The sequence below is a fragment of the Sinocyclocheilus anshuiensis genome, unplaced genomic scaffold (assembly GCF_001515605.1).
Source record: "Sinocyclocheilus anshuiensis isolate Anshui unplaced genomic scaffold, SAMN03320099.WGS_v1.1 scaffold481, whole genome shotgun sequence".
Lineage (NCBI taxonomy): Eukaryota > Metazoa > Chordata > Actinopteri > Cypriniformes > Cyprinidae > Sinocyclocheilus > Sinocyclocheilus anshuiensis.
The window spans coordinates 2380255-2398456 of record NW_015539907.1 but is presented as its reverse complement, the minus strand read 5'-3'; the positions used below and the strand labels follow the sequence as shown (position 1 = coordinate 2398456).

General features: G+C 39.4%; 1 protein-coding gene across 1 annotated transcript in view; it reads right to left on the bottom strand.

Annotated features, from left to right (window-relative positions):
* Positions 1-9507: 9507 nt before the first annotated feature.
* Positions 9508-18202, bottom strand: part of LOC107686299 (mothers against decapentaplegic homolog 6-like) — a 27997-nt gene continuing 19302 nt past the window's right edge. The window contains exon 4 of the mRNA XM_016483241.1: positions 9508-10268. Coding sequence (XP_016338727.1) covers positions 9727-10268 — 542 coding nt within the window. The 3' untranslated portion in view covers positions 9508-9726. The remainder of the gene's footprint in view (positions 10269-18202) is intronic.

The following is an 18202-nucleotide window of genomic DNA, read 5'->3' as shown; positions in this document are numbered from 1 at the left end:
CACTCTTTCTGGATTGAAGCTGCAAATAGCCGAGCTGAAAACCACAATAAGAATATTATTTAGAGTCGGGAGGCATTTTCCTCACGGGCAATTCTGCATGAGATACAGCCCGAGATAAAGACATGAATGAAAACTACAACGCTGCTCTGTCTAATTCCCCTGCAAGAAGCACTTCAGTTGTTTGGCAGCAGCAAACCGAGCTCTGTGATTGATTAGCTGGAGTAGAGAAAGAGGGAGGTATTCACAGAACATCTCTGATCTCCTCTGCTCTGGTGAAGTGTTCTTGAAGTTCTCCAGATTCTCTGAAAACGAAGACAGGAATCTTTAGGATATGCAGTGGACAGCATGATCTCGTGCATGCACAAACACACTACTGCAGCATTCTCACACCTCGTGCAACAAAAATTATTTGCAGACTTTTATGAGTATAACACAACCTCACTAAGCTACAATAATTGTTTCAATTACCCTGTGAAATGTCGAACAACTGCACCTAATTTGCAGAAGGATTGCATTGCAAAGCAGCAGCAGAGAACAAACTATTCTGCATAGAACCAGCAAAAGCAGGCGACGTGGACACCTATTCTCCCAAGAGGAAACCCGTAACAGGCTTGCCCAGGAGCCCGGGCCCGCAGAACCACCAGCACACTGGGCCAAACCTCAGCCTGGAATCTTGGAAAGGCAAGCCAGTGTGACTGCATTTCCTGAGTCCACCCTATTTAAACTCACAATATGGAACATATTATGAGGGAGAAGAGAGGGAGAGAAAGAAAGAGAGAGGTGGTTAGCATTGTACATTTTCTGTTTAATAGGCCCCCTTGGAAAAAAACTATCTCTCTTACTGCTGATGGGACAGGCTGGTAGAGCAGCATAAAAGTAAAGCCGCTTCTTCACCCCAAATTAAAGTAGCATTACATTGGTTAAAATCACGGAATGCTATGCCTTGTAAAAACAAATGGGACATGAGGGAATGTTGTGGCAAATATACGCAGCAGAAAAGGGCATCAAAGAATGACTTCACCAGCTTTTTTACAAATTTTTAGTTGCGAGTGATTTACATTCATTTTTGTTTCATTGTTTGTACCCACACTCCACATTGACAAATTTAGAACCAAAACCAAACTCATAAACTCCAAAACCTACTGAGTTGTCAAGCTCACTGGCAACATATAAAACCATGCCAATCATTTAGCTAAATGTTAGCCTGAATTGGTAAGCTAGCTAGTTTTTTCCAAAATGGCAGCTATGAGGCAAAGAGAGCCAAATGCTGTGAGGTAAATTGAGCCAGCAACTTACCCCACCTTAAGACACTGAAGTTAGGTTAAATCAAGAAGTATAAACTGGTATTTTAATGTGATATTACTCAACTGGTTTAATTTATCACATATACACATATTATTTGTAGTTTATTTGATAGGGACAGTGTAGAAATACACCAAATCCTTCTCTGATAAGAACCAGAAGATACTTTTCATCACTTTATAATCATATAGTCCCTAATGGCCTGTTTGGCATTGCAGAAAAGCTACCATGCCAAGAATATTTTGACTAAAATGTTTATTAGTTTTAGTAACATTTATTCCTTCTTTCTAATTCCGATTTTATGTAATTTTATTCAACAAACTCTCAGTTTAGTCTGTTTTTGAGAAGGTTACAACTTTGGGGTTCAATATATTGTTTCAGAAATGCAAACAATTAAAGATTTAAATTTAAACTTCATTTGGTTGGTTTTATGTTGTTTACGTTAGCTTTAAGAAAAGAAATGACTGTTTGTAAAAGGAAATTTGATTATTAAATTAGTTTTTAAGAGGTAAATTATCTTTAAAATTTCACATGGGTTTGAATCAAATTCTGTTAGATGGTCAGTTTATATCCAGATGGTGCATCTTGCTCGGGTCACTTTAGATATGTTCATTGTACTTCCCTGCCTCATTTTCCCTTATCTTGAGGACCACATAAGTAGAAACTGGCTCATCTTACCCCAGTCTCCCCTATGTATGTGTGTAGTTGTAGTATGAATTAAATTTAGACATACTACATTTGTTGTCACTGTCATGTGACCTACAGCGCCAATTGCGTCACTTAACTGCCATTCACAAATCCTCTCCTGTGGCCACATGGGATAGTAAAGTGTCCATCAGATGTGCACTTAAGTATCTCACTGGAAGTAGCAAGTCATCCGGGTACTTTTTGCCTACTGTCTTATGAATACTATGAATTCAGACACATTGCTCAGCTCACACTGTTCTATCACTCTGGATGTAGGAATATTCAGATGTAGGGCTAGTCAGAATCTGCAGTCATTTTTGTTAATCACTTATTTTGAAGGAAAATCTAATTGTGCCAAACAGACATTTAAATGTGGCAAAATCTATTAAATTAACGGGATAGTTCATCCAAAAATGTTAATTTTGTCATCATTCACTCACCTTCAAGTTGTTCCAGACCTGTATGATTGTAGCCATTGACTTCATACAGTTTTGGAACAACAAGAGGGTGAGTAAATTTTGATTTTTGGGTAAACTATCCTTAAGATGAGTTTCCTGCTGTCTAAATTGAAAGTTATGAATGATGGGTGCAGAAATCTGTGGGCAGATCATGTGTAGGCGTACATTTATCTGGAACGCTCAGCAATTGGAAGTGAGTCATACGAAATGCACTGCAGGAGACTCAACTCACAAATGAGTTTAATACAGGGCATTAGATGAAGGCAATAGTCTTAATAAGTACACACACATTTGGGGTGAAATTGTATGCTTCTAATTATTTTAAACAATTTTTATGGATGCTTTGCTCTGTTAAATAGATTATATTATTTTATTTAAAAAAATAGTTGGAACTAGGCCTACATTCTACTCTTACTATTTTTGCCTTATAACAATATGCTAAAAATAGTACGCTAGTACACACTTGCTAATTCAGCACTCCTCTTTCATTTTAAAAACCAAAACCCATCTAAGACTAGACTAAAGGACTAAAACCATCGCAATGCATTCTTGGATTACTTTCAGGTTTAAAGGAGGCATAAGGCATGATAATTAAGTTGCCTGTCTATTGGAACAGCTTTTACAGAGGAATCGCTATATGAAGCATTAAAATTCTGCCTTCTGTCTCTTATTCAATAGCACAACTATGGTAATGCCATATAGAAAAAATATTGCCAAGAGAACTAACAAAACACTGGGCCTCATTCATTCACTAATAATTTCGTACTTGTATAAATATGTGCGCAGAAAACATTCACAGCCAAACCCTACATAAATTTGTTCTTACCTTCGATTATGTTGATGAATCTGGATTACTCAAAATGAGTGAGCGCGTGAACACAGCTAGTAAGTTGTTTGTAATAAACTTTGCCAAACCATGCCCAAATAAGGGCTTTCTGTACAAGCTTCACTTCTTCTGCTCTGTAGTTGTTTCCTGCATTTGCTTGTAACTTAAAGCTGCGGTCACACTAAACTTTGAGGACGCGAAATTTATTCGGGCACTACAACGAAAGAGACTTATTCTGTTCGTCACAAGTCTTCACGTAATACGAATTCGCAGGTTCCCCAAACTTGAACTTTGGAATGCAGCAAAATGAGAAGCTTTTTAGCATAAGCTTGCATTTCTGGTCTCCTCCAGCATTCAAATAACGTATGAATGTAACTGCCCATCAAAGTATAAATATAAATATAAGTATAAAGTTTAGTAATCGTTTTAATTATATAATAGGAAGTCCAGACCACAACTACATTGATAATGACACAGAGGAACAATGTTGTTATCGTTCTTGTTGTGAATGGGCCTTTAGTCAAAAAGAATTAGGCTAATGCTTTATTAGTATTTAATAATATTATATGCACAAAATCTGCATACACACGTTGTGGACTGTCCATATGAAAAACCACCTTTCCTTTCTTTAAAACAAAAGGACTGACAAAGTAATTTAAGTCTGATTCCATTTTAATGGAGCCTTCGTAGGGGTTAACTGAAAAAGGAATGCCTTTCTCATTCTTCAGAAAAAGGGGGGTCTTGGCCAGGTTTCAGGAGTAGGGACACGGCCCACTGTCATGGCTACATGCTGCTGAAAGCAAAGATAGTAGTGGAGTCTGGCGCAATGTCTCTGAGTTAAGAGAGAGAGAAAACATACGAATGTGTTCCATTTTCAAATAGAACCTGAAGACAATGAATCAGTCTTTAAAATGCAAAAAAAACAAAAAAACAAGTAGTTTACAAAGCCAGGCCATTGTATCAGTGCTTGCACTAACAAGGAAGCCCTTTAAAGGAAATATTCTCAATGAAATTGTGCAGTGACTATAAATTATCAAAGGTCTTTAAGTTTGGTGAACAGCCATACTGAAACCGCAAAACTAAACAAGGTCTATTGTGTGTGTTTTTGCCTAAAGAGAGCTTTGGGTGAGGTGAAGGCTCTGAAGATGTACCGGATGATTTATGTTATCAGAAATTTGCCCAAGGCTGTGTGAGTGTGTGTGTATTTTTGAGTGAGTGCATGGAGGAGAATGAGTGCATTTGTATTTATTGCATGTTAGACCCAAAACTCTCTGTATGTGAGTGTGTGTGTGTGGAGGGTGTGCTATGGCATTCTTTTAAGCTCTGTGGAAACTCACTAAAATAAATCCTGTGTGTACGTCAGTGAGGCCCCTCTTAACCCTGCAATTATAGAGTGAAGGGAGGGAGCAATGCAAGAACATTGCTGCTGCAATGCTCTCAAAAGCACCTCATGCTTTCAGCACACGCATTTCACCTCATGGAGGAAACTCTGCAAGGTCAGTTTGATCTACAGCTGAGCTGATATTGTCATAATATTGCCCAATGTACTTCTAAACAACACTTGTTGCCCAATCTTTTTCTCGAAAGTCAGAGAACATAGATAATGAACAACATGACAGGAAGATGGCATTTTTATCATGCTCCATTATCTGGGGTGTGAATGATGCACCTCAGCCACACCAAGGCATGTTAATCCAATCTTACGTTTCAGAAAGGGAGGGAACATCTCCGGCATTGTCTTCTCTTAATACCCCGAGTGTGGTCTCATCTCCTGCTCTGTACATCCCAGAACCATCAAGCTCGAAAGCGTGTGCGTGCATGTCTGTCTAACTGCTGTCAGGTGAAGTAATTAGAGCGCCTTGAGCCAAGGTGAGAAGACTTCCGCAGGTCTCGCTCATGAGAGAGAGCAAGCAGGAAGTCTTCCAGGCGCTCCATGTAATCTTCCTCTCTCGCCCCCCTTCAAATGTACTATTACTCCAGTGTGTTTGTGCCAGCGCCAGATGTGCCGGGCTGGATCAGGTCATCAACTGCAGCAGCAGCTACTGTGCAGTACGGTAATCAGCTGCACAGCTGCTGCTAACTGCTCCTCCACTCCCTGTCCGTCAGAGCTAAACATGGAGTTTGAGCAGCAACACAATTTGGTTGCTAGTTTGTGCAGTGCAATTCAGTTGAACAGTTGTCATGGAAGTAAAGGCAGGAGAAGTAAATAGTCTACACGAGGCTGTTCTGTTAAGCTTATGTGTTATCATGGCTGTGTAAAAAGTGAGTGATTCACAGGATGTGACAGCATGCAATAAAACAGCAACTGAACACATTCCAGTGCTGCATCATCAAACACTCTGATAACAGCCTGGGGAATTACCTGGGAGTGGTGTAATGGCGATTTTTACAAGAATAAACCTGACGTCTTGATATAATTTCTCATCTGGAATTCTCTTAACACATGTATTATGATCTAGTAAAAATCAAGGGAAAAGTGACGTTCTGTCATCATTTATTCACCCTCATGTTGTTCCACACCTATGACTTTTTTCTTTCGCTGAACATAAAATATTTTTTATTCTTTCATAAAATAGTCAATGGTCACCAAGACTGTTTGAAAGTAAGTCATACAGGTTTTTGAGTGTACTATTCCTTTAACTGTCATGTTTACCAGATTTTCTCCTCAGAAATCTACCAAGATAAATCTTACATGTGTCTTCTCTAGAGTTTTAGAAGAGATTTCATCAGCATCTCACAATGTGGTCATGTTTGTCAAGATAAAAGAGTCTGCAATAAAAGGTTAGCTATGTTTGAGACCAAATTATCAAAGCAACGCTATCTACATTCCTTGTTTTTACTGTATGAAAAAAAGTATGTCTTACTGTATGTTAAAAATGATCTAAATTGGGTCTATTTTTTCATTTTAGGAAAAAAGAGAACATTTTGACATCAAAAAGTTAAAAGACCTTAATGAAGTCAATTAAGACTTAGAGCAACTTATTATAATACATGTTTTTACTGGTTTACGTAGATGTAAAGCAAAATGCACTTCTGTGAAAGATGGCACAGGACAAGGTGAGTCATAAAGTGAGTCTAAGCCATTGTTTAGTTTATAGAAAGACAAACGTGGGTGGGTACTGTGGGAACCTTTTAAATATCACTTTAGAAGTATAAAATTATAAGTTATCATCAGTGCAACTGACTAATGCATGTATCTGTAAGATTAAAGGCAACCACCTGCACCTGGGGAAGAGATGCTAAAATTCAGGATCAGGAGGAAAAACACGTACAAAACGCTTCCAGAAATATTGCATTCCAGACTGCACACATAATAAAAACAATAAATTGTGTTTGGTTTGTTCAGATGGCCTTTTCGTGGGGGCGATTCTGGAATAAGCTGCAACAAAAACCAGGCATTGTGCTACAAGCATGCAAGACTACTCTTGTCATCATTTCAGTTGACTTTCTGGATGATTTGTGACAAAAACAAGTCAATTTTTAGTGTTTAGCAGTAATTACCCTGTATGCAACAGGGGAGCAGACTCAAGGAGGGAGAGCATCTTGAACTCTGCGGCCTATGGAATTCATTGAGGGTTTGGCAAGCAGCACGTCATAATCACAAAGCCTCCTAACTATGCCTAAAAAAGTAGTCAGATGCAAACTCGGGACACTCAAGAGCAAGCACGAACACTCAAAGACACTGACTTTTTGAGACTTTTGGAATTATTTAAATGTAGAATGATGCTAGAAATCTGGCTGTTGAAGACCCAATGGCATCAAAATCAGAGTTCTTGTGGCTTTTAGTCCATGTGTGTTATGGTTTGAAGCTATATGCTAGTGCACACCTAAACGCTGACAAAATCTGCTTTTAGCATGTCTACACAATTAAAACAGTCTTTTTCATTTGGGAAAACTGGGTCTTTGTCAAGAGTGTAAAAAGTAAGATTCATTAGTATATTTCATTGCTCAGGTGTTGTTTTTTTTTCTTTTTTTAAGATGTTATGTCTCATTGAAGTCTTCAATCAGTTTATCATTGAAACATCATTAACTTATTTTCTCAAATGCTAGAGGAAATGTGTGAAATTATCAGGGTCTTTTTCTCAGTAGAAAGATCTGAGAAGCAGGAAAATTAAACATGTCTCCATTAGAGAGACACAAGAGTCTCAATTAAAGAAGAGGGAGAAAGGACATTCCAAAGAACTTTCGTGAGGCACAAAGGCCACTGAACTGTACATTAACAGGCCAAACAAAATGGCGTGCTTGGCCCTCACCAGCTCATAGCAGCTTAAGACATCTTTGGCAGCGAGAAAGCTCTGAAACCCTGTTAATCAATACCATCCCTGAGGTAGCGGCACACTCGCAAAGCTGCTTACATGGCTTTTCCGTTTCTCCTCCTCCTTTTTCTTTATCCCCCCATCCGTCCCTCTCTTACACACTCCACGCTGGAGCTGGGCACGTTCCCAGGCCTGGTAGCTCTCGTTCTCGCTATTTCTCTGGACCTCACCCAGGCCTGGTCTAATTAGGCCCCCTTTTGTCCCCGCTGAGGTGCCTTGTGTAATCTGTGTACTATGTGTCTCAGGCTCTAGCCCTGCCCAGTATAATATTCTGCCAGTTCCTCCCCGAGTGGTGATCCGGGCTCTCTTCCCATAAAGCAGACACAAAGAAGCAGGATAATGGCCCCCAGTTGCAGTTAGAGGAGCCACTCCTCTGGGCCGTTTGAACTTGGCACGGGGCTGGCGGCAGACACCGCGTAGGGAGAAAGAGCTTTGCTCTCTGTGTGAGATGGCAAAGTCGTTTCTGCAATACCTCCAGTGTTGCGCATCTCTTTGTTTACGGCACTGTAAAATTTACAGTCCACAATCTCGTCGCATTGTTTGCCTGCGTGGACCAGCATGTTGTTTTTTTCAAACTGGCTTTTGGCAGGTTAGTCCACAGCCCCCTCCTCCTCTCCCCCAGTGACTCTGACAACCAACACCCACAATTAGAAAGGAAGCCAGCCCTACCACATCCACCTTGGAAGTAGTTTACTGGCCTGCACATAGTTTCTTTTAAAGGTCTTGGTTTTGCCATCTGCATTCATGGAGATATATCAATGTACTGGGATTGGAGCCACCACCTCCTCTCCTCGCAGAAGAAAGAAGCACAGCTGGTCCCATAAACCACTGACCACGGCCGCTGTGGACGCTAGTCGGTGAGGAGCTGCAGGGATGGAGCAGAGAGGAAGCCATGCTTGAGGATACTCCTCCTTTCTCTTCAACACCGGCCAGCAAGGCTCTCAAGGACCTCAAGGAACTCTGGCTGTAACCTCCTCTCAACCAACGTGTAGATGTGAGCTTGGCTCTGAAGCGAAATGAGAGATTGATGCCTGAAATAACTTTGCGCCACCGAAACGACCTCCCTCGGTTTCGAAATTTTAATTCCAGAGGTTTGAAATTTTTTTAGAATGACAGCCAATGCCCAAAGCCCCGGTTTGAAAACTCAGTTTCAATAGCATGGATTTCTTTTCACTTCTACGGCGACGGTTTGTTTTATCAGCAGGTTGTGTGAAACACCATGTCCTAACCAGGCATAACGTTTCCAGCGAGAAGCAACATTACAAAATTACATTAGACAGCCAATCAGAGATAATTTTAATGTTTAATGTACTGTTATGCAGAATGGGATTTTTCGACCAATCAGATTTCATGATGTTGCATCTGGTTAGGACACCATGTAAAATATAATTGAGGATGCGATGATAAAACACAGCCTAATATCAGATGAATTTGATAGTTTACACTTAAAAATAAAGGTTATTTATTGGCATCTATGGTTCCACGAAGAACCTTTAATATCCATTGAACCTTTTCATTGCACAAAGGTTCTTTATATTGGAAAATGGTTCTTTAGATGTTTTCACACCAAGAAAAAAGTAAAAAAAATATTCAGTTGGATCAGGTGCTTTGAAGAAACCAAAATGGTATCGCTGTGAAAACCCCCTTTTATTCCATTCACATTATCTTCTTTTTTCATGTAAAAATAAGCATCTAGAAGCAAATATTTTTATGGGTGAAAAAAGGGTAAGTGAGAGACAGAAAGCACAGCAATATTATGCGAATACTTTATTATCAATGTGTGAATGGTGTTAGCTTTTCATCTGGATATTAATAGTATATGAAAACTATACACCAAAACTAGGCTCTTCCTATTTTTGCTGTATAATTTTTCAAATTGGTATTGAAAGATTCTTTATAGATATTTATATATATAATATATAAGCCAAAGTGCATTTCCCGTTTTTTTCCTCTTGTCCATGTACACATTGCACCATACATAAATAATTACATCGTAAAAATGACTCCAGTATTTACAAGTATAATATATATTTCTTATAATATATAAAACTTTATATTAAATCTAAGTAGATGATATTTGGGATAGTCTGTGGAGTCCAAAAGTCTCTCAACACAATTGAGTCCATGTGTGTATGTGTTATCTGTGGTTGTTGAGGAGGATCTCGAGCCAGCACGGGCAGGAAGTGATGAACTGGCGGGAGTAACAAGGGCCCCAGCCTTTCGCGAAGCTGATGCGCACACTGTTCGGGTCATACGGTCCCTCTAGCAGTTCGGACTCGGCCCCCAGCCTGAGCATGGACGAGCGTTCATAGTCGAACACTTTTATGGAGTAGCCGGGCATCACCTTGCGCACCACCAAACTACGGCTCCCCGGTACGTCCAGGGTAGGTGAGTTGACGAAGATGGGGTGCTGACTGCGGTTGTAGGCCCAGACTCCGTCTGGCTCTTTGCTGAGAAGCAAGCCATAACCGATCTTGCCGCGCGTCCGCTGCACGGTGCTGCTACGCTGGTCCAGGCTCAGCTGGCCGAGGCAGAAGCCCGTGCCTTGAGGTAGGTCATAGAAAATGCTGACGGCGGGCTGGTACACCGTGTAGAGGCGGCCCACCCGTGTCCGATGCTCCCAGTACGCCACGTTACACCAATGACTCTGCTTGGGGGCGTCAGGTGACAGACTGGCATCTGAAACAAGAAAAGAGAATGGGTCCGTTAGTAAGTTTGCAAATAAAATACAATGCAGACAAAATGAAAACATTTACTGGCCAGAAAGATGGTTTATTATGTGGAGTTGAATGCTGCACTGTCATGTGCTGCCTCAAGAGGGCGCTACTTCAAAACTTAATTCATTAGTTATTTACTTATACTGAATGCAAAAGCACAGCTGAAGGTGGGAAATTGTACAAAAAAAAAAAAGACCCCAAAACAAAAATGATTATATGACATTAAAAAAATACTTCAGTTAAAGCTTTTATGCTCCAAAAAACATGCATACCTGCAATGCACACATTAGACAGAACAACCAAACACCCTTTAAATCAGCTCATTTAATTCACTTTCATGGCTTGGGAGTCTGTCTGCAGACTTCCATTTGGTGCTAAACCCTGAGTGAGTTACAGCTCCCTCAATACATGTCTATCTCAGCCACACACACACACTCTTAAATGTTTCTGAGTACAATGCGCCACGCATTGTGTGCATTTCTGCCCGCTCTTTCTTGATCCGGGGAGAAAGTAGTTGTGGAAGGGGGATATGGAAAAGCTATGAGCTCATATCCGGCGACAACTCCCTCCCCTGTCTCTATTCTCCTCCACATTCCTGTGGGTGGGTGATGGTGGTGATGGCTTGGGTGGAGTGGGAGCGTCCCCTCCCTGCCAACTCCCGCTGTGGGCCTGGGGACAGCTTTCAGCTCCCTGACAATTTAGCGCGAGTTTGTGACCCCCCTGACCCCTCAGGCTTCACGCTATCAGCTCAGATTAACTTGCACATTGAGTGATGCCATTATTTCGCTCCTGAGAGGCTATTGGCAGGGAGATTTTAAGGGTCAGGTCTATAGTCCCTGTTCATTCAGGGTCGAACAAATGCCCAGGTCATTAAAAAATTTAACTTTTGACATCACTTACTCACCCTCCTGTCATTCTAAACCTGTATGCTGTACGTTTTCTGGGTGAAACACAAGCACAGGAGAGTTTAAGAAGCTTTATTAAGCTTTTCTTCATATAGCAACAGTTCGCAGTGATCAAGGTTGTTATGCTCCAAACAGGATTTGTGCACTATATTTCCTGTCTTCTGAAGCCATACAATATTAGTGATGTACTGAAATTTCGGCAAACGTAAAAATAGGATTTTTCGGTTTCGGCCGCAACCAAAGGGCCATAATCATTAATCATTAGTAATCGCTACTGCAATAATGCGTTTTGACTGTCAGAATTTGACATTGACTTTATGCAGACAATGTGGATAAGCTACAATGGGTAAACTTCCCTGTGACCAAAAAAGAGCCTAGAACAGCAAGTAAAATTTGTTCGGCTGAAAAATTGAGATGTTGTGCATTGCACTACAACTGGTTTATTACCTGTGAACATTACACCCTGAATAGAATAACGAGAATCAGCCAATTAGCCTGAAACCTAGTTACAGTTTTTGGTTAAATTAAAAGTTTATTTTTGGTTTTGGTGTTATTTCAGTCACATCACTAGCCAAACTTTAAGACATTATTGACTCGCTGGTAGGACAACAATAACATGAAACATCAATAGCATCACTCATCAATAATATGATGTTATTAGTTCTTGTATGTCTGGTGACCAAATAGTGCCATATTTAATTTGACAGCCTGAATAAGTAAAAAATGTCTCAAATTTTGGTATGTTACTCAAACAGAGCAATTGCAAGGCTTTTGAAGACTTGGAATATATTTTAAAAGTCCTATAGGGTCAATATGAACCTATTTGGTTATTGTATAGAATAGAGGTGCAAAAAGATTCTTCAAAAGTCTAATTTCATATTCTGTGTTTATCAGGTTAAAGATGAATAAATATTGATAGAATTTGCATTGTTAGATGAGCTATCCTTTAACCAGTGCCAAGATAGACAATCAACACAAACACACAAACTCATGAACACAAAATACACTGGAAAATAAACACCTCAAACAAATTCGAATGAAATGTATTATAGGACAACTACTGCCCATTCAAGCACAACTGTTTGGATGTGTGGAATCAGGACCAATTTTAAACACACTTCTCTTTACTGAAATGGCCCCTTGCGCTGGGCCCCTGCATGTTAACATTACAGAATTCCTTACATCCTCTTGCAAGGTGGTTGTTCTGCCCGAATGATCTAATGAAACCATTGTGCTAGCCGTTTTCATCCATAAACACTTCATGGAGAATGGTGTGAATAAATCATAATAATCATGCAGATTTTTCTCTATGTTAAGCCAGTAGCTCTATGTTAGGTCAATGGAAAGGATACAGGAATACATGCTTCCAGCTATGCCGCCAAATGAGGGCTGAATTTGAACTTATACCTAAATCAATGAGATGCAAAAAATGAAACAATGCGGCAGGAAGTTTCACATGGCCGTCTAACATAGAAGTGCTGTGATATGATTAATGCCCCCCATTTTAATGTGAGCAAGAGGGAGAGAGATACAGAAAGGGGGTGGTTGAGTCTGCGCTGCCTGTTCTGTGGGTTTAAACAGAGGTGCAAAGATTAAAGGTTAATAATCTATTTAATGTTTAGCTTGGGAGCGAACAATGCTCAGCCCAGAGACCGGCCCTTTTCCTGAGGGTGTTGTGCATGTGTGGTCATGTGTTTTAAGTATATTAGAGCTGAAGAGAATATCAGCAAATGTTTGTGTTTGAGAGAGGAGTGTGTGTTTTGGCTGTTCTCGCCTGAGCGGTGCCGTGTGAGTGTGTGTCAGTGGGAAAGGAGACGGGGAAGGAAGAGAACTAATCGGGCAAACTCATTAGAATCTTAGAACTCAAATCCAGCCAGTGCCTTCTCTTTGTTTTGCAGATTTACTCTTCCTTTTACACTCCCTGCTGAAAAATCCAGTCTAAGGTTGGAACATGGTAAATGCTTTCTAGTTGGTCAAAGCTGATAGACCATCCTGGACCAGCAACAAATCACCTACCAGTGTTCAAACCAGCTTAAGATGTTCAAGATGTTTTTTGGAATATGTCCACCAGCTAGCGACCACATTGCAAAACATCAATACATTTATCAGTAGTTTTTCTTTATTAGGTTAATTTTACAGTAAAAGAAATTCTAAACATTGTGAAAACCCATAAAACAAGACATTAAGCCTTTACCCAACCTTACTCAACTGGATTTAATTTTTTTTCTTATTTATTTTAAAATAAAACAACTTATTTCTAAGTTGTTTATTTTTTTATGCTACTGGAAAATGTTTGCTTACATTTACCTGTATTATATATATATTGCATTTCTTTTGTTATATATAAATTATAACATATAACATTATATAAATTACAACATATAAATATGTATATATTTTTTACTGAAGAAAACATATAATAAAACATCTAAACCTAATTAAAACACTTAATGTACCATTTTGCAGAGAATATATATTCCAATTAGTTTTTTTTTACCCCAATGGCAAATATACTTGTATATACAATACATACATTTAACTTAATATTAACTTTTTTTTAAAGGTTTATTTATGGCGTTTTATGCCTTTATTTTGATAGGACAGTATAGGTCGACAGGAAGTGAAGTGGGTGAGAGAGAGGGGAATGGGATCAGGAAAGGTCCACGAGCCGGGACTTGAACTCGTGACACCCAAAGCACAATGGCGCTGCATGTCGGCACGCTGCCCACGAGGCCAACATATATATATAATTAAATGTATGTATCTAAAGTAGATAATTAAATAGGTTTAGATATTTTATTATTTATTATTGTATTCTTTTTCTTTAATAAAAATATAGGCAGAGGCTATTTGCACTAAGTTTAAATAGCGATAGATGCTATTTACACTAAGTGAAAATAGCATATTTTCTTAGCGATACGCTATTTACACTAAGTGCAAATAGCCATAGCTTCTAATTACACTATGTAAAAATAGCAGTATTTTCTGCTATTTAGACTACTTGCAAATAGTGGCAAATATCTGCACCTCAGTATTGAAATACATTATAAAACAGTATGCAGTGCATTGAGTGTAAATTATAGGTTTTATTAAAATTATTAAATGGATGCTGACTTAAGACTTATTGTCACTTGTTGTGACAATAAAGCGCTATCTACACCTAACCCTAACCCTACCCGTTACTTCATTTTCAACTTTTAGAATATTTTCCTTCATTTTTATTGAAAACAAATGCCTTTCCGATGTGATAGACGTGAAAAGGGACAAGAATGAGTTCTGCAAAAGGCGGATTCGAACTCGGGTCGATCAGTGGAGCTGTTCTTTGATAGCCATCTTTAATAATATTATCTGGCCCAGTGGTGCCCAAACTCGGTCCTGCAGAGTTTAGCGCCAACTTGCCTCAACACACCTGTTGGTAAGTTTCTAGTATGCCTATAAGAGCTTGATTAGCTGGTTCAGGTGTGTTTAATTGGGGTTGGAGCTAAACTCTGCAGGACACCGGCCCTCCAGGACCGAGTTTGGGCACCCCTGGTCTAGCCCAACCACACCTTGGAGGGCAGTGTTGAACGGGCTATTTGCACTTAGTGTAAATAGACACTCCAAAAAAGATAATATGTGACCCTGGACCACAAAACCAGTCTTAAGTCGCTTGGGTATATTTTTAGCAATAGCCAAAAAAACATTGTATGGGTCAAAATTATAGATTTTTCTTTTATGCCAAAAATCATTAGGATATTAAGTAAAGATCATGTTTCATGAAGATATTTTGTAAATTTCCTACCGTAAATATATCAAAGCTTAATTTTTGATTAGTAATATGCATTGCTAAGGACTTAATTTGGACAACTTTAAAGGCGATTTTCTCAATATTTAGATTTTTTTGCACCCTCAGATTCCAGATTTTCAAATAGTTGTATCTCGGCCAAATATTTTCCTATCCTAACAAACCATACATCAATGGATAATGTATAAATCTCAATTTCAAAAAATTGACCCTTATGGCTGGTTTTGTGGTCCAGGGACACGTATATAAAATGATGCACAATATAACAAAACTACTCAAGCTACCATTATAAAGTTTTCCTTGCTAAATATTCATATTGCACATTGTCTGTCATCTCTGCATCATCCTGTGTTTCAACGGGCCATTTATCTGCGCACTTCAACTCAAGAAATAAATTTGGCCCTTGACAGAACGTTAAATGACTGAACCGTGTGGCAGTGTGTTTGTGTGTGCATGCATGTGTTCAGGTAGGGGCTGGAAAATGCACATCAGCAAGCGCACATCAAGCAGAATACAGAGTTCCAGTCTCCCCCTTCCCTGGAGGCCTCACTCATGAGTCAGTGAAGAGCCTCTAACAAGCCGCCAGAGCTGGAAATACAGTCTTACTCAGACCAGTGAAGACAGACAGACGGACAGCACCGCGGCTCTAATCGCAGCCAATGATGGTACTTTAGTATAATAAACCTCATTTAGGCTATCGACTGCAGAGAGTAGGTGTTAGTTCAAAGGCGGTGGACATCTAAACTCATGTACCTTAATGACTCAGCAACAGTTTAGTTAACGACACGTAAGCGCTGTGGGCCCATCACTTTGAGTACAGATAATAACGGCAGACTAAGTGCTAACTAAAGTGAGAACGCCTCAGAATTCTTCAGACTTTCTCTCTCTTTCGACACACCCGGACACACTTCACGAGGGGTGGAAGACAAAAGCTGGGAGCAATTACGCTTCTCTGCGTTCATTTAACCCCAGCACCTTTCAACAGCTCGGTTTACCCATTAGAAAGGTAGAGTATGTTATTATTGTTATTATATTCTCAAAACTGTCTCCGCCGGTGTCAATCTCCTCGGAGACACACGCTGTCAGCGGCTCCGAGGGGACGGCGGCATCTGACCCCTTCCCGAGCTCAGCCGGAATGACTGAAAAACACAAAGATTCACAAACATGCTGTTGTGTGCTCTAAACTACAGGGTTAAAAACAATTAGTTTAAAAAGTATCATTCTGTGCACAGCCCACAGATGCAAAATTGGTCAAAAACGCACCAGTTGCTTGAGGAAAAGATTATATTAGAGTAGTAAACCGCTCAAAGGAAAGCAAACATGGCCAGCTGAGATCAAACAACGGCTAGGGCCTTGTTGACTAAGAGCTTAAGGAGGCCGTGAGACTAAAGTTTACTTTGTCAGAAGGCTAAAGTCTTTTATTTAGTCCCTATTTTGTTTTCAGACAAATACCAGCCCCTTTTACAAAGCTTGAAATGAACAAAACACACACACACGCACAGCTAGACAGCCACAAAGGTATTTCCTTTGAAATTCAGAGCTTGGTCATAATGCTCTGGTGGACGTGCTACTCGATCAGTAAGGCAAACATGCAATTCACAGTCCGTTCCCAGGCCAGACGGTCACATTCACATCAAAGGAAAAAACAGTCTATGTTGGACTGGGCGGATTTGTGATATATACAGTGTGTGGCCATTAGTGGGCAGGACCATTTTAAGTTATTTACACGTGAAAAATGAAGAAATGTAGAGTAATGAGAAAAATACAGAGTGGGATGTGCCCCAGACAAGTCAAGATGAGGAATAACGTGTGATTAAGGGGTGTTGTTAAGCACAATTGTGTGGTTGTTTACAGTTGTCAAGCAACAGTGCAAGGATTCAACTGATATGCAGTCACAGTCGTGGGTATATTAACTATTTTACAATGCTTTGAATGTGGCAAAATATAGTTTTCACAATTTAATTTTACTGTTTTCAGTCCTATTTTAAAGTCCTGTACCTTTAGGGTTCAAAGCTGGTTTTGCACTGATGCCAGAGAATGAGATGAATACAAAAATTTGATGAAGTACATTTAATTTGTTAAATTTGGGGTCAATCTACTAAAGATTTCTTTAAAGTATTAAAGAAATGAAGACTTTTCAGAAACTTTCATTTAGCAAGGATGCATTTAATTGATCAAAAGTGACAGTAAAAAATATTTATAATGTTACAAAAGATTTCTATTTTTTTTTAAAAAGCAGAAAATAAAAATATTAAGCAGCCCAACTGTTTTCGATATCGATAATAGTAAGAAAGGTTTCTTGAGATTAGAATGATTTCTGAAGCTTCATGTGACACTGAAGACTGGAGAAATGGCTGCTGAAAATTGTCAATAAATGACAATATAAAATATATTAACATAGAAATCAGTTCTTTTTTATTGTAATATTTTTCACAATATTACTGTTTTTACTGATGTTTTAATCAAATAAATGCAGCCTTGGTGAGCATAAGAGATTTCTTTCAAAAACATAAAAAGTGCTCTAAAAATATATTAAATGTGCACCTGGTTAAACTATATTGCAGGTGCTTAGTGAACAAACTGTGTTGTTAACTTGGTGTTAAACTGTTTCATGTATTTGCCCCATTGTGTTTAGGCAGTGCATTATAACCAAAGACAACAGGAATGGTATAAAATGAATAATGCATGAAAACAATGTGGACCATACATTGATCATATTGTATTTCAAACAATGTCTCGCGTTACATTTTTGCAGATGCACAGGAGCGAGACTTCATGTGAGGTGGAACGACTACAAGAAAAAGACAGAAAAAGAGATTTGGAGGATCTGCTCACACACACACACACACACACCCCACCAAAAAAAATTCATTTGGGGTGAGTTGGAGGTAATTAACTGTAAGTACACAAAAGGGGGTTGATTTCAACGGCGATACTATGTGATTATCCACTAATGCTTTTAAAAGCACCATGCAGGGAGGAGAAAAGGCAAGAAAAGAACCGCCTCGGGGTAAACACACGTCCATAGAGCTCTGAGCAGATCCAGAGCGAGAGAAAGATCGAGAGGAAAAACAGCAGCTTGCCATCTCTTCCCACCAAACTACAGGCCCACATCCCTGTCTTTTTCATCCCCTCTAATCCAGGGAATTCTGAAAAGATGAACTCATTCCTCCACAGCACTCCTGCCAGACCCTTTAACCAGAGAGG